At 40.8% G+C, this 25,087-nt stretch overlaps 1 protein-coding gene across 1 annotated transcript; it reads left to right on the top strand.

Annotated features, from left to right (window-relative positions):
* Window positions 1-1,981: 1,981 nt before the first annotated feature.
* Window positions 1,982-18,452, top strand: LOC306970778 (uncharacterized protein; the record flags this gene model as incomplete). Its single annotated transcript, XM_079566808.1, has 24 exons — window positions 1,982-2,177; window positions 2,440-2,709; window positions 2,776-2,869; window positions 2,977-3,105; window positions 3,239-3,425; window positions 4,346-4,515; window positions 4,607-4,719; window positions 4,788-4,904; window positions 9,471-9,717; window positions 13,853-14,046; window positions 14,141-14,407; window positions 14,484-14,577; window positions 14,645-14,770; window positions 14,841-15,027; window positions 15,144-15,313; window positions 15,420-15,532; window positions 15,805-15,921; window positions 15,995-16,204; window positions 16,277-16,409; window positions 16,854-17,003; window positions 17,079-17,171; window positions 17,251-17,531; window positions 17,640-17,930; window positions 18,024-18,452. The coding sequence occupies exons 1-24, from the start codon at window positions 1,998-2,000 to the stop codon at window positions 18,450-18,452; spliced, it is 4,362 nt and encodes a 1,453-aa protein (XP_079422934.1). The 5' UTR covers window positions 1,982-1,997.
* Window positions 18,453-25,087: the final 6,635 nt, after the last annotated feature.

Below are 25,087 nucleotides of genomic sequence, written 5' to 3'. Positions count from 1 at the left end.
AGATGTGACTATAGGCAGTAGAATCTGAGATTTAAACAGGTAAGTTTATCATCCAAATCCATTTGTTTATTACCCCCTGCAGTAATAGCATTTTCTGTGTTGAGCTGGTCATTAGGAGCATGTTTTGTTTTGCCGGCAACAGCATAGTCCAAAATGTTACACAGTGTACCTTTAAGTAAATGTGTTCTTTGTTTGTACTTTTAAGGAACTGCCAGGGTCATGGGAAGCTGGAGACTTGTCCAACAGTTCACCTTCAGCGGAGTAACCGGAGCCAGTCTTTAGTTTGAGGCAGGGCTGGGTTTTTGATAGTATCAAGTTGTGCATCACTAGAACATGTTACAGATATTAAAACATTCCCATTGTTTGTTGAGTTTCAGTCAGTCTGCTCTTTTATAATGCCAGCAGCCAAATGTGGCGACTTTACTGATGCACCTTCACTACAGGATTCAACAAATAACATGACGTCATGTATTGTTTAGTAGTTGACCACAGTATACTTCCTTGTACATTTACGAGTACAAGGAAGTATGCTGTGATATTTACATTTATACATAAAAGTCCACAAAAAGCTCTGCAGAGACAGCTTTTTGTGGACAACATTTTGAACTAGCAATTTGTTATACACAGTGTTAATTTCGTCGACTAAAATATTTAGTCTTAAATTAAAAGTTTCTCATGAGACTAAAACTATGACTAAAATGTCCAGATATTTTAGTCGACTAAAATAAGACTAAATAAAAATGAAAGGGAGAGACTAAAATCATCCAAACTTCTATTGAGCGTCTGAAAGAGCCTCAGATCATGTAAATTCTCTGCCAAAGGATCAGCTCTGAGCTTTGTTCATGTGGAGCAGCTCCATGAAGTCGAGGTCCTTGATTAAATATGATTATAATGAATATTATCAATGCAAAGTCGACTAAATTAGTCTTAAATTTAGTCGACTAAATTGACATGCAATTTTAGTCGACTAAAACTAGACTAAAATTGAAAAAAAAAAAAGACTAAATCTCGACTAAAATTAAGTTACATTTTAGTCAAAAGACTAAGACTAAAACTAAAATAAAACATGTTGTTAAAATTAACACTGGTTATACATAATATTCTATGAACTGCTTATGCTGCAACTTGAACTAACTGCGTACCAGCTGCATAACAATATACAATCAAAAGTGATACATTAAAGTCAGTGCTTGCCAATCTGTTCAGGCTGATATTTCACAATATAGCCAACATGAGTAATTTGATGTCAGCTTTGATTTGTGTTGCCTCAGTCTTTTTCCAGTGAATTGACCACGTTGAACAGGTTTAACCAGAGTCAGAGTCAGTGCATGACACATTCGAACGGAGCTCACAACGTAGTATCACTATCTGACGGCCATTGCCATCAGCTAACGTAAGTACCACAGCGGCTCTTGTTGATTTTGTTGAAATGCTTAATATGCTGTATAAATATATGTCATGATTTTTGCTTTCCTTATTGAGTCTTACTAAAGGCTAAAAAAAATTGGTTCCAAGAGCATTCTCATTCAGAGAGTTAGGAGGACTTCATCCCAGCATATTCAGAGCAACATGACATTTTTTACTATTATGGAAAGTTAAATAAAATACTTTTAATATGTTTGTCTTATTGTAATTTTCACACACATCAGAAGGCTCCTGCGGATACAGTACTTGGTGTTTTCTGCTTAAACCTTGAACTGACTATCAGCAACACCTGTGCCCTGATGTGGTTCGACTCACCACCATATCTCCGCCCCGTCGTGTGGGAATTCATTTCACAATCTTAGTCCTGATGAAAGGAGTTATTTAGTCTCGAGACCGCTGGCTGTCTAATGTAACTGTTGGCTGTCTTTTGTTTATTTTGGGTTTGTACTTCGTTTATTCCATCACCCTGGATTCCTGTTTGATATTTCCAAGCAATTTGTGAGTATAAATAATGTGTTCTATTTTATACTTTTTAAATGTCTAATGTGTTCTCAGCCCACAGTTGTCCCTCGATGTCTGCCTTGGGTTTATTGAGTTTATTGCTTGCGTTCACTGGAGTGAATGGATTCAAACTGGACTTCGGAAGCGACTCACTGAGCCACTGGGAAATCACAGAAACTGCCATTTTGAACATCACTGCACGAAGCTGCCAAGATCTGGCCAAATTTGAGGACAGGGACTTCACATTTCCTGTAAGAACTTGTGTTGAGTAGATATAAACGTTTTGTTGGAATATATGAAGCTGAAAGAAAAACACGTCCACATATTTTACCTGTGACAGAAGACAAACAAGTTGATACACGTGTGTGACAGCAGTGTCTGATCCAAAGACAGTATTAGGGCTTTTGTAGAAGGGAAACTACACTCTTTTTTTGTTTGTTCTGGGCTAAATATACATTTTGTATTTGTATTTTTTTTTAAAGCATGTTCTATAAAGTAATCCATTTCTTTCAGGCATCACTCACAGCAGAGTCTCTTCTTGAAGCGTGTGCAGCTAAAAGCTCCGCCAGGGATTTTACCATTAATACATTTTATATAAAAGCATTCAATGCTTTAGTCAACACTGATTATGCACGAATCCCAAGCCGCCATTTTGATGATGAAAGTTTCAACGAAGGAAAGAAGCACATCACAGACGGGCTGGATGCTGTGAAGGCCAGCATTAAGAAGGAAAATTATGTCGCAGCAAGAACTAAACTTGGAGAAATCCTACACACTTTACAGGTTGGGATTTATTTATATTCACACGAGGACTATAATGTCATAGAGTAAAATGTTGACTCTTCACAGGATTTCTACAGTCACAGCAACTGGATAGAAATGGGGAACGTCCTTCCAAACACGGGTCTGATAAAGAAAGATGCTACTATTGGGAACATAACAGGTAGAGCCTCATGTGTAAAAACTCAGCATATATATACACAGTATATGTGCTACATGTATTCCCTCGTTATGAAAGAGTTTCAGAAATAACAGCACTGTCTGATTTAGCTAAAGACAGGCCGACCTGCCGCAACTGTACCACAGACTGCACCAACAACATTTTGGAAGATATACTCAATGAAAAATGGCTGACTTCAGGCTATTTTTCCCCAAGACCCTCAAACAGCAAGCCAATAGGTAACCATGCAGCTTTCAAATGCCTCTTTAATAAACAGGCAGCAATGACTTCTGCTTAATACTGTGTTGGTAATGCACTTTACTCTGACCTCTCTTTTGTAAATATATTCAACTTGTTTTTTGTTTTTGACAGGAAAATGTAGCCATGGAGGTAGTCAGGACAATACGAGACACACAGAGGCCACGGGTGGGTTAAACAAGGACAGTTTAAACTCCAGTCATGGACACCTGCACGCTGAAGCTGCAGAAGTGGCAACAGCTGCTACTTATGAGCTTCTGGACGATGTGCGAGCGGCAGTCGGGGACAGACCCTTTTTACGGTGCAAAATAAATGAATACTTGTAGAGGGCTGCCTGATGTATCGTGAAATTATCGTCATCCCAATCCATATTGACTGAAACAAACCAAAAATACAATATTACTGATTATGAGGTCAATTTGACTGAGATTTACATCGTTATTCTCTAGTTTAAAAAAAATCCAATGATAACTTAAAGCTACACTGCGTAACATTTCAAACAGTATATTAAAATTATTAAAAAAAATATTACAGACATTTTTATTGTTGAAAAATACCTTAAACGTAACACACATGTGTTTGCTGTGAGTGCTTCACCTTTCCTAAAACCTGACTGTAACTTTCCTGGGAGAGGGATGTCTCCAGTTCGTCTCCATGGAGATGTTGACTAAAGGCAGCCAAATATGAGATTTAAATAGGTTAGGTCCTCATCTAAATCCTTTCTTTGATTACCCTGCAGCAAAAATAGACTTTTCAGTGTCTAGCTCGTCTTTAGGAGCATGTTTGATATTGCTGGCAACAGGATAATCTAAGAGTAGTGCGCCTGTAAATCGTCTTAGGCCACTTAAATATCATCTTCCTATTTAGTCCTTATTTCACCGTGGGCCTTTATGAGTTAGTCTTTTGTTTAGTTTTGATCTTAATGTAGAGACACTCAGAATGCTCATAAGTTCTGCTTTTTAAAAAAGAAATTTTTATTTTGAATAATTTTCCAAATCAATTGAACAAGTGGCACAACCAGGATCTAGTAATCAAAATAATATTGTCATCGCAATAAATGTGCTATTTAGTTTTTGCTGCATTGAAACAGAATCTAATACAGCTGTAAACCATGTCTTCAGTTTCAGAGAGAGAGTTATTAGATGTTCAATGAGTTAAATATTGAAAGAGGTAAATAGATGAAAACACATGATTTAATTTCTTTTCATTTCCTCTCCGCAGGATGCTGGGGGTCAGCCCAGGTAAAGCTCTGTGTTTCGTGATTGACACAACAGGAAGCATGGGGTTCGACATTAATGCAGTCCAGTTTATTACTTCGACGATAATATCTAGCCTCCAGGGAAGTACAAACGAGCCCTCTGTTTACATTCTTGTCCCTTTCAACGACCCAGGTAAAGAAATTATTCATTTATTCATCCATCTTTTTTTTAGTTTGGCAGTAAAAACTTAAAAAAAAACTTTGAAATTTGTGTTATAACTCAGACTTTGGGCCAGAGACCAGGACCACGGACTTAAACACGTTTAAAAATGCCATCGACGCTTTGACTCCCTCTGGTGGCGGAGATGAACCTGAAATGTCTTTGTCAGCATTACAGGTCAGTAGGGACATTATTCATTCTGTACAACAAAGCAAAATTAACTCTGTGGTTATGGTATGTTCTAGTTGGCTCTCACCGCTGCTCCTTTTGGCTCTGAGATTTATCTGATCACTGATGCTACAGCCAAAGACACTCATTTGAAAAACAAAGTACTTGCACTAATTGAGAGAACTCAGTCTGTGGTAAGTGTTCAGATACATCGCCTTTAAATTTTGGCGGTAATATAAGTTATTTAATTTCCTCACTGACTGTCTTCATCCAGGTGAACTTTGTAATAAGTAAAGAGACTTTACAAGAACCCATTTACACAGATGTGGCAAAAGCTTCAGGTGGACATGTTGTCAAAGGGTCAAAGGGTGATGTGTTTCCAGCCATCAACATCTTTTTAGACTCTTTAAGCTCAACATTGGTACTTTTATATGATACTTTTATATGGTAACTCTCACAAAAACACTGATTTCATTCAAACAAGTTGTGTCTCTCAGGTCACCCTTCTGCAAATTGTCAGAAACCCAGGAAAGTCAGAAAACTTCAATTTTCTTGTGGATGGAACTGAGACAAACATTACGATCTTCATAACTGGCACCAGCAAAGACTTTGAGCTCATCAGTCCTTCTGGTAAAATATTGTTCAACAAAATAACCTTTGTATCTCTGTATGCTCCATTTTGAGAACAGTATTCATTAACAAGGTGGGAGGAAAATGTACAGGTATGTGAACGCGTTGGAATTTCTCACATTTCTGCCTAAAATGTGGTCTGATCGTCATTCAAATCATAAGACTGAGTAAACAGGTGTCTGCTTAAACTAATACCACCCAAACAAATACATTTCATCATGTTCTTTACTGGCCATAACATGTAAACATTCACAGGACAGGGAGGAAAAAGTAAGTGAACCCAGGAATCTCGCTGAACTGCAACGGTTATGTAAAGAGGAATAGTTCAAGATTCATCCTGATCGTTATGAGCGTATAATCTGCAACTACAGGAAAGCAGTTATTGCTGCAAAAGAAGAGTCAGCCAGCTACTTAGTCCAAGGGTTCACTTTCTTATTCCATGCTGGTGTGAATGTCTCAGGTCTTTCTGCAAAATATCTTGATAAACTTGTGAATCCATTCTTCCATTGATGATCACACGTTGTCCAGGCCCTGAGGCAACAAAACAGGCCCGCACTATATGATTCTCCTGCTCCTTCACAGTGGGGACAGGGTTTTGATGTTGATGTGCTGTTCCATTTGTCCTCCACACATGACATTGTGACATGACTATTCAACTTTGGGTTAATCAGTCCGCAGTATATTTTGCTAGTAGTGCTGTGGAGCATCTAAGAGCGCTTTCACAAACCAACATCGAATAGTTTGGGAGGAACACACAACGTCATGTGTGGAGGATAAATGGAACAGCACATCAACATCAAAACCCTGTCCTCACTGTGAAGTCTGGTGCAGGAGAATCATGGTGTGGGGCTGTTTTGTCAGGGCCTGGACAATGTGCTATCATCAATGGAAATATGTAATAAGTAAGTGAACCCCTGTATGAAATAGCTGGCTGACCTTCTTTTGCAGCAATAACTGCTTTTCTGTAGTTGCAGATTAGACGCTCACAATGATCAGGATAATGTTGCAGTTAAGCGAGATTCCTGGGCTCACTTACTTATTCCTCCCTGTACTGTGAATGTTTACATGTTATGGCCAGGAAAAAAATATGATAAAATGAAGATCAGACCACATTCTATAACCAATTTAGGCACAAATGTGAGAAATTCCAAAGCGTTCACATACATTTTCCTCCCACTGTAGTTAGAAGAAACAAGCTGATATGAACTGAGTCAATAGAGGTGAATCCTTGTGGGTAGGAGCTGTTCAGGAGACAACCACTGGATCACTGACAACAGAGGCACAGACTGTGGGAGATCTTCTGACTTTAAAACTGAAGACTGAAGTGGGACAGTGGGAAATAAGGATGAGGTCAACTGAGCCCTACACTCTGAAGATCACAGGTGAAACCTTCATAGATTTGGGATTAGTATTTCAAACCTGCTTTATAGTTTATTTTGAGATAATAGTTATTTACACAGATGTTTCTTCTATTATAGCTATCAGTTCCACCGACTTTTTCTTCACTTTTTTGAAGCCGTCACAAGTGCGTTCTGAGGGTTATGCAATCCTCACCAACCGGCCTGCAGCAGGTGGGAGATTAAATATATTAAAAAACTCTAAAGAAGTCCACAAAAATCAAATAGCCAGTTCAAGACCAATCAAGACACTGGAGTATTAGGATAAAACTCTGAAATAACTGGCACATAATGTTTAACACTACAGGCTGATTGATACAGTATAGTTAAAATACTGTATGCTGTAACACATTGTCTTTTTTCTGTCCACAGGTCTCAGTGCTGTGTTGATGGTGATTCTATTTGGGAATGACACGGCCACTTTGACAGAAGTGAATCTCGTTTATTCATCTGGGTCAGTTCAGCTGAAAGGCAACGTCACAGGACAGGAAAATAACAAATACTTAGTCTCCTTTGAAAACATCCCATCTGAGGAGTTTTCTGTGCTGGTTAAACTGCAACATGGCTCGAGGACACAAATTTCACAGCGACAGTCCACCACCAGCGTCAAAGCTTCCTCCATCTCTGTAAACGTAAGTCTAGATAGTACGTTTCTTTGAGGACTTAACTTCAAAATGTCAATAACAAGTTCAGTAAGGATTAGTAAGTTGTGAATTTCAAATCAAGTTGTTTTGTATAGCCCAATATCACAACAAGGGTCGCCTCACAGGGCTTCATTGAATTAAATTTGGGTAACACTTTACAATAATGGTAATGAGTTCATGCATGATTTTCATGAACTCATGCATGAATTAATGCATGATTTCATGATGCATTCATGCATTACTAAATCATGACTTCTCTGGAACAAACATGGTCACATGTTGGTTCATGGATGACTTCATCCCTGAATTAAACGTGTAACTACTGTAATGAATGTACATGAAAATCTTAATGATTCATCATGATCATGAGGATCACATAGGAATACCATGAATTCACTAAAACAGCAATGAAATGACAATAAAATTGTCAACCAAACATGATCATGAGGATCATGCATGAACATCATGACTCATACGGTGGAAATCTACTTGCAAATTATGTCCCCTCAACTAAAGTGGTGCACTATCCTAAACCTTTTAACCTGTTAAAGACCACTTTAGTCCTGAAGAAGAAGCAATGATTTCTGGATTGTTTCCCCAGTTGGAATTTTTGTGTGGAACAAAACAATTTAAACACTCATTGCAAATTATTACAAGTGCAGCATAACCAAAAAAAATCTCCAGAGCTGGTCTTTAACAGGTTAAAAAGTTTAGGATAATGTGCCACTTTAGTTGAGGGGACACAATCATAATGAATTCATGATGTATGAAGGATTAGCAAATGAAGCTCATGATTTAAATTATATCCTATAAAGTTATACTTTGTCTTCTTGTCCATAATTTAGAAACTATAATTCCTCCATATGAGTCATGATGTTCATGCATGATCCTCATGATCATGATGAATTATTAAGATTTTCATGTACATTCATTACAGTAGTTAGACGTTTAATTCAGGGATGAAGTCATCCAAGAACCAACATGTGATCATGTTTGTTCCAGAGAAGTCATGATTTAGTAATGCATGAATGTATCATGAAATCATGCATTAATTCATGAAAATCATGTATGAACTCATGTACCATTATTATAAAGTGTTACCTAAATTTATATCATTGGGTCTATGTATCTTAGACTGTCATGATGATAAGGCAAGACCCTAACACTCAGTCCAACAGTTTGTAATATCACCTGACCTGTATAAAAGCTAGTATTTCACCCTTTGGACTAACCTCATATGTTCTACTTTTGTAGATATCAGAATCAGTCTCAGTATTTGAACCAGGCTCAACCCTCTCCACAAATATCACTGTCTCAACCCGAGGCACAGGAGGAGATTTCACCACCCAAGCGACTATTAACAAAGGCTTTGATGTCATTTCCGCCTCCACAGTCACTGTGCCGGAAGGAGGCAGTGCTATTGCCACAGTTCAGATTACGGCCCCCGGGACCACAGAGTCTGGTACTGAGGTTACACTTGCTATTGAGGTTGAGGCCCCCGGAGCTTCGGACATGAACTATGTGGTGTCAACGTTTACTGTTCTCAAACAGGTAACCAATATTATACAGAGAGACTAATAGCTACGAGCTTTTAACCCCCACCTGAACCAAATACATTTTCTCCAGTTTGGCTTTACCAAAATCTAAAAGCTTCTTGGTCAAAATGGTCAAAATAGCGCTGAAAATGAGACAAAAAAATTACAAAAATGTTTAACAAAAATCCAACACAAGAGCAACAAAAACGTGACAAAAAAGTGACAAAGATGTGACAACAAACAACATAAAAGCAAGGGTGGAAAAAATGATGACAATGCGGCAACGACGTGAGGAAAAAGATCTTTTTAGAGGAATTTTGTAGGCCTTCGCTTTCAGGTGAGGCGTTACACTGCCCTATAGGCTGTAACCTTTCAGATTTGGGTAATGCTGAACTGGAGATAATGCACTTGGTTAAGGCAGGGGTTAAGAAGTTAAATTTCTAGCTTGACATTTGCTATTTTTGTTTCGATTTATAAGAAAAAATCTATCAGTACTTTGTTTTTTTTTGTTTTTTTTACCTCGTCGTGAAATGTTTGTAACATTTTTCTCACAGGTAAATGACAGCAGCGCCCCTGTTTTCGAGCGTCTGACTCCGGAGCCAAACTGCCCTGACATCTGCAGTTCCTCCACCTGGCGGCTCTCCATTCGTGTGACTGACAACGTTGTCATCGATAGGGTGTATGTCCGGCAAGGCAACAGGACACTGAACACCAGTCGCATCTCGGGAAATGAAAGGACGGCATCCTATGAGGCGTCCTGCTGCTCCCCTACGGTGGAGATGGTGGCTGTGGATGGTGTGGGTAACGTGGGGTATTTCCTGTACACTGTTTCAAAGACAAGCGCGACCACAACAACCGCAAAACCAATAACAGCGCAATCAGAAAGTACAACAACTACTCGACCTTCTACTACTGTTGTTACTAGTACATACCAAACAACACCCCGCACAAGCACACTGACGAGTTCAACTGGTACTACCCTACCACTGAGTGCAAGTACGCATCCAACGACTACACCAGTGCCCACAAATACTACCACAGAAAAAACAACTACTACTACAACTTCTAATCCTATTGCTTGTACCAGGACAACAACTACAACCGAGCCAACGAACAAACAATCAACAATCTCTCAGAAGCTCATGGAGTCTTGGCTTCTTTGTTTCCTTATCTGTGTTCCCATGATTCAAGTGTTTGATTGTGACTAATGCTTTGACATCTTTCTATAGTGGTACTTTTCTTATGACACATTTCATTGTTTCACTGCACTATACAGTAAGTATGTAGGTATTACTGCCCTGGCTCCCCGTCTGCTTCGGCGTTGATTATAAATATGTGAATCTCTGTTTTAGTAAAAGCACTTTACTGTCTTTCTTCATTGTATTGTATTGCATTGTATTGTATTGTATTGTATTGTATTGTATTGTGAATTCTATTGTATTGTATGGCGTCATCTGATCAAATGGTAATTAGGACATACAAACAAATCAACTTCCTTTGCTGTCGCCCCTGAATCTGTGTGTCCTCACCATTTTTAAGTTGACATGAAAGACTCCGCTGTTCAGACACGCTTTTAATACCTTTAGGACTGTGCCTCAATCGGGTCCTGAGCGGACCAATTCACTCTATATTGTTAGGGTCATTTTGGTCATTGTAAAATTGTCTTTTTTTTTTTTTTATACAAATAAACGTTTTAGTTTGATTACTGTGTTACATGACTGTATATGATACTATGTGCTGATGTGATTGAAGAGTGCTACAGAGTGTTAAGAGTATACTGCTGAATGCTGTTGAACTTGTTTTTTTTTTAGAACCTGGTACTTATCTAAAGGGCCTGTCCTGTGCGAGTGGTGCAAGGAAGAAAACGAATGGTGAGCGGCTGGGGCGAGGCTGGTGAGCGAGTGTTTCACGGGCCACAGACACTGATTGCGGACAGAGAGAGAACTTATTTTTGGGCTCAGGTCGGACTCGGACACATCAGCGCGTTAATACAAATGAAACTGGTGTAAAATTAAAATGGGCCTGTTTAGTTGAGCGACTTAGCGTTCGTTTTTGTGAAAAAAATAAATAAAACCAAAAATATACTGGGCCTGCGGTGCACAATGTTGGCCGCCCCACACATGGCTGGAGGCATTAGCGCACCACGGCTTTTACGCACCAAGCTCAGCAAGACCCTGAGATCAGGCCCTGCTCCGGGGAAGTGACCAGCTTCTGTCTGACTTAAGAAGCTCTGTGGAGCTCGCTGAACTCTCAGATGCGAACGTGACAGTCCGGCACTGTCTGAAATGGTTCACTCTGTGGCGGTGCAGAACGCAGTTATTATTTTATCTTTGTAAATGAGCCAGATACAAACTTTTGTAAACATTTAGAACACCACATTGGTTCACAAACTGCATTATATTGTTCTGCGTGAAGGTTTGCACCTGCTTCTCCCACGTACTGATTTCTTACGCAGTTTTACTTCACACAGTCGAGATAAATACAACATTTCCCCGCCTCAAATTTTGCGCACTGTGGCAACATTGCTATTGTTTGCATATTCATGCTCAGCGCGCTAGACCAATTGGGGGGAGAGGAAACAGTGTCTAGCCTCTATATCTGGGGTGTCCAAACTTTTTACATGGGGGCCGCATATTGAAGCGTACACGGGGTGAAGGGCCGTAGATCGGTAGTTAGTGCCGCAAAACCTTCGACCAGCAGAGGTTTAAATTGTGCCCCATACCTCTATTTAAGCTTAAAACCTTCATGCCAGCTCAGTCTCACAGTAAAATGTTAGTTGTGCGGTTAGAATTGTATAGAATTATTACATTTCAGATAAAAAGATCCATCTCTGGTGATGTGTACCGATACAGCAAGAGGCCGAGGGCCACCATAAATTGGTCGATTGCTTTTTTCAGTCGCAATCGACCGCCACTGAATTTTGTGCATGCATGACATTCAGCTGCGACACACAATCCAACTGCGATTCATACCTTTTCATGCGGTCAATAGCGGAGTGTTCACACGACCTTCATATTTTGAGGTCGCAAATGATCGCATAGTGCCCGTACGCCAATTGTGACAGGCCCTTTAAGCGTTCATGGCTGCCCAACTTGGATAGAAAAAAAATACCCTTATTTACGGAGTGAACTTGTGAGGTGCGTGTTGTCTTCAACTCACTCAAATAGTATAAATAAATCGAATGGCCGAGCATCAAATCAAGTCGACTTCAGTCCAGTCTGTATTGTGATTTCAGATTTGTATTTCTTTTTTTTGTTTTTGGACAATGACAAGCCTCATCTGACACAAAAGCTTCACGCAACAACACTTTAGCCATGGTTACAGCTTACAACAGACACGTCAATAACTTTCCCAGTTATATTTAACACTGGTTCCAGGAAGATCTGCTGCAAGGTTATAATCATGATTAGTGATAATGATAAAGGTCTGACAATCTGGTATGTCAGGCTATTGCTTTGTTTGGGCGGTAACTTACTCCAACTGCATTATTCTGTCTATTTATTAGATTTAGTTTACTATGGATTAGTGTCTTTTAAGCTTGACATTATACATGTTAAAGAAGTGACTTTTGGACTCTGATAGAGCACATTAAAATAAAGGAGTTCAATGATTCTGCAATGATTGAGATGAAGGCAAAAGTAAAAGTAAAACTACAGTTAATGAGCGTAATTGGGATGTTTTACAAGTGAATTATCAGTAACAAAAAATCTGGCCATCATCCAAGACTTACGGTAAAGCATGAGAAGCAGGTTTGACCAGGGGGTTGCCATAACTACACCCCCTTTTACTGTGCAATATAATGGTACAGTGAATGTTTCTGCATTAGACACATCTTCACTGGCTGTAAGTATCATTCATTTATTCATCTGCAGACTTCTATTCATTAGCTATTATTTTAAATTTAGGTTGATTTAGGTTGAGTTTAAACTTTTGGCACAGGCAGAACTATGCACTTTTTTGTTAATATGATTGAAAATGTTAATATTGCATTCACTACAATAACCACGACCTCAACACAATCCTTAAAAATTCATCTCAATTTTGCCACTTTTTGTTGCACTTTCAGAATGTTTTTTACAGAATGTCTATCATTTTATGAGTTGCTATAGGGTATTGATGTTCTTTCTTCTTTTTTCCAACAACATAAACTGGAGATTTTGACACGTTTATCATATATTTTGTTTGTATGGCTTACACTGGTCCATTGTCCATCAAACAACAGAGACACATATCTATTTGGGGTTTGCTGATTACCAAGAACTGGAGCTCCAGGTGATCATCCCAGTGCTCACCCACAGTTTACTGCAACTTGTTCGTGGCATCCTCTGTCCCTAATCCCTTCAATACATGTAACTGGGTAAGTATTTTTAATCTACGGCCCAAACCCTTTGCAGCTGCCAATAAACTTCTAACAGTTCTGCAGTCCAAGTTTGATGAGAACAGTTACTAATTCCTACATACTCTGAAATACACTCATTAAATAGTTACGAAAATATCATTGAAGCATATTGTTAGTACTGTAGATCTCAGCCATTTTCATAGTGTGAAAAGGCGCACAGAAAAGGGACTCAGAAGTGGCTTGTTATTGCCCTAGAGTTTGAATGTACAATTTTATAACTACAAAATCAATGTAAAACTTGCAGACAAGGAAACAACTTTTCAAAATCTTCTCACCTGTCCAGCTGCCTTGACAGAACTGAATGCTGGAATCAGGTTCATCCAGGTGCATTTAGATGGTGATAAACAATCAAAGTTTTTCCTTCCTGCCTGTAAGTGACTGGACAGTGAATCATTTATCTGTACCTGGGTAACTAGAGGTTAAATAAAACTTAAAAAATAATCATAATATTAAACCCTACATTGAACTTACTCCTCTTTTATTAGGTCAGTTTGAATAAGTATTGGTATTGTTATGATGATTTTGCTGATTTTCTAGAGGCTGGTGCAAAGATGTCCAGTTTGTTCCTCTTGATGTTCCTGTCTCTGCCACTGGGGGTTGTTCATTTTAAAATAGTCAAAAGTGGCTCATCATGGACTCATCAGACGATCACAGAAAGTGCAATCTTAAACGTCACGCTTCAAGCCTGTCGCGCCGTGGCTGAAGCCGACGGCTTGAGCTTCACGTTTCCAGTAAGAAGTTAATGTTAAAAGAATTGATGAATTGTTGTAACATTTTTGCATTAAGTCTCTGTGTGTGTTAAATAATTTAATTGCTTTTTTGCAGACATCGATCACCACAGAAAGTGTTCTTGCAGCATGTGCTGCTCAAGAGTCAGCAAAGGATTTTGAGAGAAACAAGCAACAAATTCTAAACAAAAATGCCGGTGTGGATAAACGTGTCCTGACCTCAAGTCTACACTTTGACAATGAAGATTTTGATGGAGGAAAAAAACGGATCACAGACGGGTCAGACGCTTTGAAGGCCAGCATCAAGAAAGGCAATTTTGATTCTGCAAGACAAAAACTTGGACAGATTTTACACACTTTACAGGTGCTTAAATGGTTTTCAGATTAGTCCTGTCCATGATACTGAGCCACTGAAAATGTGAATTTGTTTATCTTTGAAGGATTTCTTCAGTCACAGCAACTGGATTGAGATGGGAAACGACAGGCCAAATTCTAATCTGATCAGCAAAGTGGACAGCATCGGCAACATAGCAGGTACGACATTTAATTTAAACATAATGTTAGACAAAATAATTGTGATTTTAAATGACACTGTCCTTAGATAAATCCAGGGCAACCTGTCGCAGCTGCAACGGTAACGATTGCTCCAACAACATTTTAGAAGATATTCTCGAAGAGAAACTCCTTACTTCAGGCTACTTCGCCTTTGTCCCCTTAAAACCAACCGGTAAGCCTTAGTAACAGGAGGACTTCAAAAAATGTTCCACAATAGCAAAATGTCAATCTTTTTCTTTCAGGAAAATGCAGCCATGGAGATTTTCTAGATTTCACAGCAGTGGTGCCACCTAGAGGTGGAATAAATAAGGACACATTAACTTCAAGTCATGGCCATCTGCACGATAAAGCTGCAACTGTAGCTAGAGCTGCCACCTCTGAGCTGCTGAACGATGTGCGCGGTGCCGCAGGAGACAAAGATTTTCTACGGTACATTATTGACTTCACAAGTTGTTGTTTTTTTCCAAGTCTTCATATCCACAACTAAAACAGAAACTCCATGTTTGCATTAAATAAGAATCAGTTTATCTTTTTTCTGGCAACAGGATGTTGGGGGTTTTCCCAGGAAAAGCTTTGTGTTTTGTGATTGACACAACAGGAAGTATGGGTGACGACATCGCGGCAGTGAGGTCTGCCACCTCAACAATAATAAACAAAAGAGTGGGAACAAAGAATGAGCCATCAGTTTATATTCTTGTGCCTTTTAATGACCCAGGTAAATGTGATACATTTTCATGGTTTATCATTCCTAGATGTAGAATAAATTACTAAGAGTATTATAATACGGCGATTCATTGTTTTCTACTCCTCTCTCATTTTAGATTTTGGGCCACTTATGAGAACTACAGATGCGACTGAATTCAAGAGGGCCATTAATGCACTGTCTCCACGCGGAGGTGGAGATGCACCAGAAATGTCCCTTTCTGGATTACAGGTGACGTCTCACGTGTTAAAGCTGTGGTACGAAAGAAGAATGAGGAGCATGATAAAGTCCATGTTCAACAGCAGCAATCACCTCCTGCAGGACACTGTGGTTTTAACATACTCTATCTAGTGCTGTGTGTTCTTTGGCATGGTGCATAGCTTATACATCTATGAAACACTTAGACATATTAACTAAAACTATTGAGTCTGTTTGAATGTCAACTAAATGTGTGTTTCTGCCAGTATTGCCCAGCCCTTCTTTAATAGTAAACTCTGTCACAGCTGGCTCTCACTGGTGCCCCTCCTGGATCTGAGATTTATGTCTTCACTGATGCTGGTGCAAAAGATGCTTCCCTTAAAAGTGCAGTGACAGCACTCATAGAAAGAACTGGGTCTGTGGTAAGTGTTTTGTTTTTTAAACTCAATAAAACACTTATTTTTCCCTTGATTATTATTTTCCTTTTATTTTCAGGTAAATTTCATGATAACTAGTTTTTCTAGTTTCCGTCGGCGTAGATCAAACAGTTCAGATCAGCAGAGCAACTCTGTTCGATTGGGAGCTGCAGACAGACAGGTTTACAAAGACCTGGCTGTAGCTTCTGGAGGACAAGCTGTGGAAGTGACAAAATCTCAACTCTTGGAGGCGACTAATGCTGTTTTGGAAACTTCCAGCACAAATGTGGTACGTGAAATAAACATCACATGGTTTTCCACAAGCTCAAAAAGATCTCTAACTGGAGTTCATATTGTGTAGGTGCCTCTTCTGCAAGTCGTGAGGGACCCAGGAAAGTCAGAAAACTTCACTTTCAACGTCGATGAAACAGTGACAAACCTCACGATTTACATAACTGGGACCAACGAGGACTTCACTCTGATCAGTCCCTCTGGTTAATAATCTTTTACTACAATAGTTCCTCCAATTACAAGATACACTTTTGCTGATATGAACTTTCCTCTCTTTGGACATACATAAAACAGTTAAAACAGTTGTTAAATCCAAAATACTCACAAAGTATTAACATGTAGGTAGTGCTTACACTACAAGTTCACCCCGTTGGTTTAAAAATAACACTATATAAAGCCCATTTCAAGAGGCTTCATGTATTTATTTATTTATTTAATTGGACAATCACCATGCTTCAAACATTTCCAAACCTTAATTTAATTTTTTAATTTTATCATGGGAAAAACAGTAACATTAGATCAACGGCACAATTGTCGACAGTAAAGCTACTATCTGGTTCACCAGTGGGCTTTGTCAAAGTAACATTTTCAAGGCAGCTGTCGTACAGACTGTTAATTGTAAAACTACTTTTGGGCCTCTGTTTCAGGCGACTTTCAGGAGGCCACCACCACAAATGGATCCCTAATCACTTCAAGAGTGTCCGTTGGAAACCTCCGCACTTTAATGCTGAAAAAGGAAGTAGGACAATGGGAACTGAGGATGCGGTCGGCGAATCCCTACTCTTTCAAAATCATGGGTGACTAATGTTACTGCAATTGAAAAATCATGTATTCAGTGATTACAGATTACTAACTTTGTATTTTTCTTCTAGCTCGGACGCCCATTGACTTTGTCTTCAGTTTTTTGGAGCAACTAGAAGAGCCTCTTGAAGGATTCATTGCTATTGAAAACCGTCCCGCAGCAGGTAAATAATAATGTTCTGTTCGTAATTTAACGAATTGCCAAAGTCTAGAGTATGTGACAGATGTTTCCTCTTATTGAAGGGACAAATGGCACTATGAGGGTAACACTACTTGGGAGTGCCACTGCCACCCCGACAGAAGTCAGTCTTGTTTATTTGTCTGGGACGGGACAAGTTAAAGGCACTAATATTAGTCAGGACGATGGAGACTACTTGGTCCAGTTTGACACAATCCCATCCCAGCAGTTTACAGTGATTGTAAAAGGGCAGATCGGCAACAATTCATCCAGATCAAACCATGTGATGACTTTCCAGCGACAGACCACCACCAGCTTCAAAGCCTCGACTGTCTCTGTCACCGCTGTAAGTGCAGATAATATTTAACATTGGCAACACGTACGTTTTATAAAATTACCCATCTGCTACAGTCGTTATCATTTCATATCAAGTTTTTAAAAATGTTTCTTTCAGAGTGAGGAAAACACTGTCATGGAACCAGGAGCTACTCTATCTGTGAACTTCACCGTCTCAACCAATGGTTCAGGAGGAACTTTCACCATCCGGGCAACCAACGACCAAAGCTTTAGTACAACTTTCCCTGGCACTTTAGAGGTGGCGAGTGGCAGCAGCGTTGTGGGTACACTGCAGCTCACCGCCCCCAGTGACACTGAGTCCGGGACAGAAGTCACGCAGACCATAGAAGCGCAGTCGCCAGATGGAGATGTGAACTACGTCGTGTTATCTATCACTGTTCTGAAAGAGGTAGCTGGAATCATTTGAGACTTACGCATACATTCATAATCATATCAGCAGGGTTTAACGATAAAGACACTGCCTTTGTCTTCTCTCGCGCAGGTGACTGATTTGAGTCGTCCTGTTTGTGAGCTACTCAACCTGCAGGACAATTGCTCAGCTGTCTGCAGCAACTCCAGCTGGAAGGTCTCTGTCCGGTTGAGTGATGGAGTCAACGGCACCGGGCTCGACAGAGTTTACCTCAGACAAGGCAACGGTACTCTCAACACCAACCTCACTGCAGACAACGACACGATAGCGACTTACGAAGCCTCCTGCTGCTCACCAACAGTCGATATAGTCGCTGTGGATGCTGTGGGTAACGTAGGGTCTTGCAGCTTCACAACTCGAGTGCAGAGCAGCCCCATAACAACGACCACACCTACTACAACTACTACAACTACTGCTACTACTATGTCTATGGCTCCAAAGGCCATGCAGTCGTCTCTTCTCTGCATCGTCATTGCCTTGCTTGCTATTCAACTAAAATGAATGTCTCTAAATAACAAATATATTCTAAAATGTCTAAATGCTGAATGAATGATTTAATACATATTACATAATTATGCAAATCATTGACAATTAGCAACCTTTTAGTGATCTCATGCTACGTGATGTTTATTACATAAATCGCTGTCTTATAAAGAATTATTAATTATTATTAAAGTCTCACTTCTTTAATATTAGTCACTGGTAAAATTTCTGATTTACATTTTACCATTGTACTCCCTGGATAAGGCTGTGTTTTGGTCACTACGTGTGGTATAAAGAAACTCTTTGCACACTGTTTTTAAAGAGAAATGAATTAGGAAAATGCAAAAAGAACATGTTGATGCAGGAAGTGCTTTGTTTCTCTCATGTGGTGTATTTTACTACTTTTAATACATCATGTTGTTTTATTGTATCATATGAAGTTAATACGTTAATTAAATAATGAATGCACAAGTTAAATGCTGTTGATTGGGGATGTACTTCATGTTCCAGAGATTGTATCAGCTCTTTGTAATGCACTTTAAAAAATCTGTATAAATAAAGTTTATTTACTTACTTACTTGCATGTCATCCTCATAATGTACAACTCAGGTTTAAATTGTCCTTGCTGCTATGAGTGTTTGTAAAGTATGTAGCAGCATGTCAACACTGCATTGTTATTTAGTATCCATTTAGTCCAAAACACTGGTTTGGTTCAGACTCAAACAGATCGGTGGGAGCAGCACAGGATAGATTCTAATGGGTTATTATTTTGACCAAGAAAGGCAGACGCATCTAACCTGGCTAACGCCAGACTGCTGTGTGCGCTCGAATCATTTCAAACTGCATAAGGCTAAGACGCATCAGCCCCTGTTACTGTTGTCGGGAGCCCATGTGACAAGAAAGTGTCTCACTTTAATTTGCCCAATTTAACGCAGAAACTTAATTCAATATAAAATAATTCTAAGGTGTAACTGGTTAATGTAAATAATTGAAAACATATATTTTATTGACCGATTGATGCTTTTAGTGGTAAGACGTCCTACAGACTGTGAGATGAGAGTACCGACTGACAAAAAAGGATCTTCCTAGCACAACAAATCAGTTATGACACCAGGATGGTATGAATCGCACTAATAGGAGTGAGTTATGGGGACGTTTATTTGTATTTTAGTTCAGTTCTAGCAACACTGACTCCAAGTAGTTTTATTGAAGGCCAAATTATTATTGGCATTTGACATTATTTATGTCAAATGCCAATACTGAGGTTTTCTATGTATGTTTTGAAATGTAACCACACACAAAAATATGTGTATACAACACATTTCACCTAATGTGTGCTAAATTACCGGTAGGGTAAGTTAGGGTCACAACCCTACAGTGTTATGCTGAGGGTGTCCTCATTAAGAAGATGCATACACAACTAATTGATTTAAAATTGACAAAAGACATCAGGTTTAGCAGCTGCCACTTTAGCTCCACCTTGTTTAGAAATTGCTTCATAAAAGTGGACACTGCTGTGGGACCACAGCTCCCATGGGTAAGTCAGACGAGCCACTTAAGATGCTTTGTGATAAAATACTCACATGACCAGTTCAAAGGCTTAGTTGCTACTGTAACGTGGATGACTCTGCGTTGTGTTATTTAGTAACGGTCAGGAGACGGGGTTGTTTTACAAGGGTTCTTTATCTGTGCAACAGACAAAAACGGCTGGTCAGCCTTGAACCTGGAACACCAACACTCATAGCAGCTCGGCTGCGCATTGACAGAATGGTGCCGAGCTCACGTCGCCCCCACTATTTATAGAGTTTGCCGCCACTAGAGGGCGCTGCCCCACGATTAACACCAGTATCAAGTGGAATACAATAATTTTACTGTTACATTCCCCTCTGCTGAATTCCACTTGACCCATAACAAAAAAACAAAATAGACCAGCACTGCACAGGGTACAAAAAAAATACAGCGTGTAAAATCCATACTTATGTGTACAGGGAACATATAAAGCACTCTAGTTCCCAACCGTACTAGCGAGGTTATGTCGAGCACCTGACACAGCTACAAAACCCAGCAAAATAACTATCCCCGAGGGATCAGTGTGAGACCGGAATGGCCAAAACCCATCTACACACATAGGGTAAATAGAATATGCCCACTTACATATTCTGTTAATGTAACTGCAGGTACACCTCAAAGTACATAAAACAAAAATCATGCTTGTACAACAAACAGTACAAACTCAAAATGGCAACATCACCAAAATGTTGCAACACTCTCCCCAAAGAAATGGGTACTGAAGTCCGTAAAAAAATTTACAGGACTGAAACAGATTTTTGGTGCATCATCTGAATAAGTCGAGTCACTGGTCTCAGTAAACGTCCAGCTCTAGATCTATGGTCAGTTACTGCGTTAGCTGAAGTCACAGTGGGGACGATTGGCATGTCAGAGTCAGGGGTCACAGTAGTCTCTGGGTCAGGGTGTGGGACAGGGGTTTGTGCGAGGCTAGAGTCCACAGAACCACTCTCTGGCTCATTCAAAGGAACATTGTCCGGGACAGCATCCTCCACATTTGTCACACTGCCCATATTTGATGGTAACTCCGACACCCATGCTCTGGTTCTAAACTCTGCCGATTCTGAGGATGCATCAGTGACTGTAGACCTACTGAGGTCCACTGAACTCGATACAGGGGACAATATTTGTTCCTCTTGGTTATTTAGTTCGGTTTCGGGTAAGGGCAAAAAGTTCACTGGCATTATCAGATTGCGATGTACGACTTTAATCTGTCCATTTGTTGGGTTTTGAATCTTAAATGTGTGGCTCTCATCATTTTTCTCCACCACCACATAGATTTTATTCTCCCAGCGATCAGCGAGCTTTCTTTTGCCACGTTCACCTTTGTTGGCCAATAACACACGATCATCCACTTCAACAGGAGCACCGCGCACTTTCTTATTGTACAGTTCAGTGTGGCGCTGAAGTTGTTTTGTTGCTGTGGACTGTGCTACTGCCATAGCCTCTCTCATGTTTTGACGCAAGGATTCAACATAGCGGTCATAGTCCACAACCTCCGGATCCTTGAGCACAGAGCCAAACATAACGTCCACTGAAAGGCGCGGAACTCTCCCAAACATGAGCAGGAATGGGGCATAGCCAGTTGTCTCGTGTATAGTACAGTTGTATGCAAACGTCAGTGATTTTAGAGCTTGGGGCCAACGATGTTTTGCTCTTGGTGGAAGTGCTCGAATCATGTTGCCAATAGTACGGTTCATCCTTTCACACGAGCCGTTACCCATTGGATGATAGGGAGTAGTGTGCGATTTTTGCACGCCTGCAACATGTAGTAATTCCGCTATCAGAGCACTCTCGAAATTGGCTCCCTGATCAGAATGCAAACGTTTTGGAAATCCATAGACACTGAAGTAGTTGTTCCACAGCTGATGGGCGACTGCTTTGGCTGACTGGTTAGGACACAAGAAGGCGTGCGCCATTTTAGTGAAATGGTCTGTTGCAACAAGCACATCAAGGGACCTATTAGCAGAATCTTCAGCTGTCCAGAAATCAATACTGACAAGTTCAAGAGGCTCAGAGGTTCTAATATTTTCTAAAGGCGCTCTGGCTTCAGGCTCAGGGGTTTTGCTTACTACACAGCGCCTGCAGTGTTTAACATAGTCCATAACATCCCGAGAGAGCCCTAGCCAGTGAAACCTCTGTCTTGTTAAGTACAAAGTCCTTTGCTGCCCCTGGTGGCCAGCCTCATCATGAACACCTTTTAGCACTTTGTGGCGTAATGAGAGGGGGACAACAAACAGGTATGTTTTTCTTTTATTGACTGGATCCTTTGTCACACGGTATAGTACTCCATCTCTCATAGTTAGTTTCTCCCAGTCCCGCAATATTTTGTTTGCACCAGCAGATTCCTTTGCACGTTCCCTCCTTGATGGTCTCCTTCCTCTTTCCACATAGAAAATGACTTTGCTCAGATCTGTATCATTTCTCTGTTTGTCCTTTAATTCATTGTGGGAGAGAACCTGAGAGTCAATTTGTGGGGGCAACAGGACTGATTGCGTGAACTGGGGCAGGAGCAACGCGTGTGGGCACAAGTCTGAATCGCGGCTTTTAAGTTCATTAAGCACAGCAGCGACCTCTAGCGATGATAACGAGCCAGACCTAGCAACTGCCACACCTTGAACAACAGGTTGGCCACACTCGGATGTCATGTCAGGTGGGTTAGCAGACCACCGAAAAGCATCTTGAACGCCATTAGCACCGACAGCAGCAGCCTCAGCAAGTAACTCATTATACGGTACCCTTGTTAAACGGTGGGATGCACTGGACTGTACGAACGGCTCTCTGCTTAAGGCGTCAGCTACTACATTTCGGGGGCCAGGGATGTATTTTATATCGAACTGGAAAGGCGCAAGTTTAGCAATCCACCGCTGCTCACACGCATCTAGACGAGCTTTGGACAAAATGTATGTCAATGGATTATTGTCCGTCCACACGGTAAACTTATGACCTCTCAGCCAGTGGTGGAATTTATCGCACACTGCCCACTTTAATGCGAAAAACTCTAATCTGTGCGCAGGATACTTTGACTGGGCGTAAGTGAGGGATTTACTTGCGAATGCGATTGGCCTTGCTGTTGTGCCACCAGGAGGAACTTGCGACAAGACAGCACCTAACCCATCTGTGGAGGCGTCAACTGAGAGCAAAAAGTGGTCGTTAAAGTTCGGATGGGCCAGAACGACTTGGTCTAATAAGGCCTGTTTCAGTTTGTGAAAAGCCAGCTTACATTCATCAGTCCAGTCGTCAGTTCGTAACTTTTGACGAGTCCGGTGGCGTTTTCTACCAGCTCCACGTGGACCTTTGGACCCTGACGTGAGTCGGAACAGCGGCTTGGCTATGGCTGAACAATTCTCAATAAACTGCTGGTAATATACAACCATACCAAGAAAGGAGCGGACTTTACGCTGTGAGGGGACTGAAGTGCCATCCTCCATAAGGTCTGACTCTTTTAAGGAGGTTATGGCAGCAACTTTATCATGGTCAGACTGGATACCATTGGCACTAATGATATGACCAAGGAACTTAACTGAGCGTCGCAGGAAGTTGCATTTCTTTGGTGCGAGTTTAAGGTTGTGGGACTGGAGCCTATCAAACACCATTTGCAAACGTTCGAGGGCCAGATCTTCATTTGGGGCGAACACTAAAACATCATCCAGATAGCATAAAAGACTCATAAAGTTCTGGTCGCCAAAGATGCTTAACATCATCCTCATGAATGTTGCCGGACTATTGCAAAGGCCCTGCGGCATCCTATTGTACTCGTACAATCCGAACGGTGATGAAAAAGCTGTATATTTCTTGTCCTCCTCATGCACTTCCACATTGTAGTATCCTGAGGTCAAGTCCATAGTTGAGAAGAAGGCATTACCACCTAGAGCAGCTAGGGCGTCGGCGGGGTGAGGGAGCGGATGCGCATCCTTTACTGTGCGCGCATTGAGCCAGCGGAAATCGTTGCATATTCTCAAGTCTCCTGATCTCTTTGAGACTAGCACGAGGGGTGACGCGAATTCACTGCTGGACTTTCTTATAATCTCACGCTCCTCCATTTCATCCAAGGCCTGTCTTAGTTTTTCATACTGCGTTGGTGGTATGCGCCTGCATGGGAGCCGAAAAGGTTTTTCATCTAGGACTCTGATACGGTGCAGATAACCAGTAGCCTTGCCACAGTCTAGTTTGTCTCTGGAGAAAATTGACTCGTACTCCACAATGAGCTCAGCAAGCTTAGCTTTGTACTCAGGGGAAACTTGACATGACTCAACATCAATGTCTGACAGACCCAGCTCACTTAATTTAGACTGGAGAGAACTAGAGTCAGGACACTGTGACTTAAATTGGGGACAGTCCGGTAAAGTGGAGGTATCTGAAACAAGACTGGGCACATTTGATCTAGCACTTTGAAACTGTATCTGTTGCTGAACAGACTGAGCACCAAACTTCTCCACTGATTCACACAAAGAGACGTCAGCTATCTTAGCATTACGTTTGAGAGTGACATATTTGTGGGACGGGTTTATTACTTTGAGAGGCAGCCAGCCATCAGCTCTTAAAAGTGCAACAGCTCTACCGACTATGACTGTTCTCGGACTGGATTTAGCACTTGTTGGTTCAACAATAACTTCACTACCAGCCAACTGTTTGTCCACGTACTGCAGCTTTGCCCACACTAGGTGCTCTGTCATAGGCTCCAGAGTAACAGCTTTCCTGAGTTTGAGAGTTCCGATCACATCCGAGACATTCTCAGTTTCCACTCCTGCCATTAAACTCAACAGTCTCCGTTCTGCATCACTCCCGCAGGTGAGCACTGAAGGGCATTGGCTCTGGAAATCCCTTTTCAGTCTACTGATCACGTACCGTAACAGGTTACTGCCAACAATCAGATCTTCGCTCTGGCCATTGACAACGAGAGTCGGGACAATTACACTGCAGCCATAGATTTCCATTGTGAGATCACACACACCCACAGGTAGAGTTCTGGACCCGCCACATCCAATTAATACAGCGTCCGTTTCACCAAGGGTGGGGTCTATAACACCTTGCTGCAGCAACTGGGGGACTAGACTAGCACTTAGAGTACAGGCCATCGAACCGCT

Source organism: Gobius niger (genome assembly GCF_951799975.1).
Source record: "Gobius niger genome assembly, chromosome: 11".
Lineage (NCBI taxonomy): Eukaryota > Metazoa > Chordata > Actinopteri > Gobiiformes > Gobiidae > Gobius > Gobius niger.
This window is presented reverse-complemented; position numbering and strand designations above follow the sequence as displayed.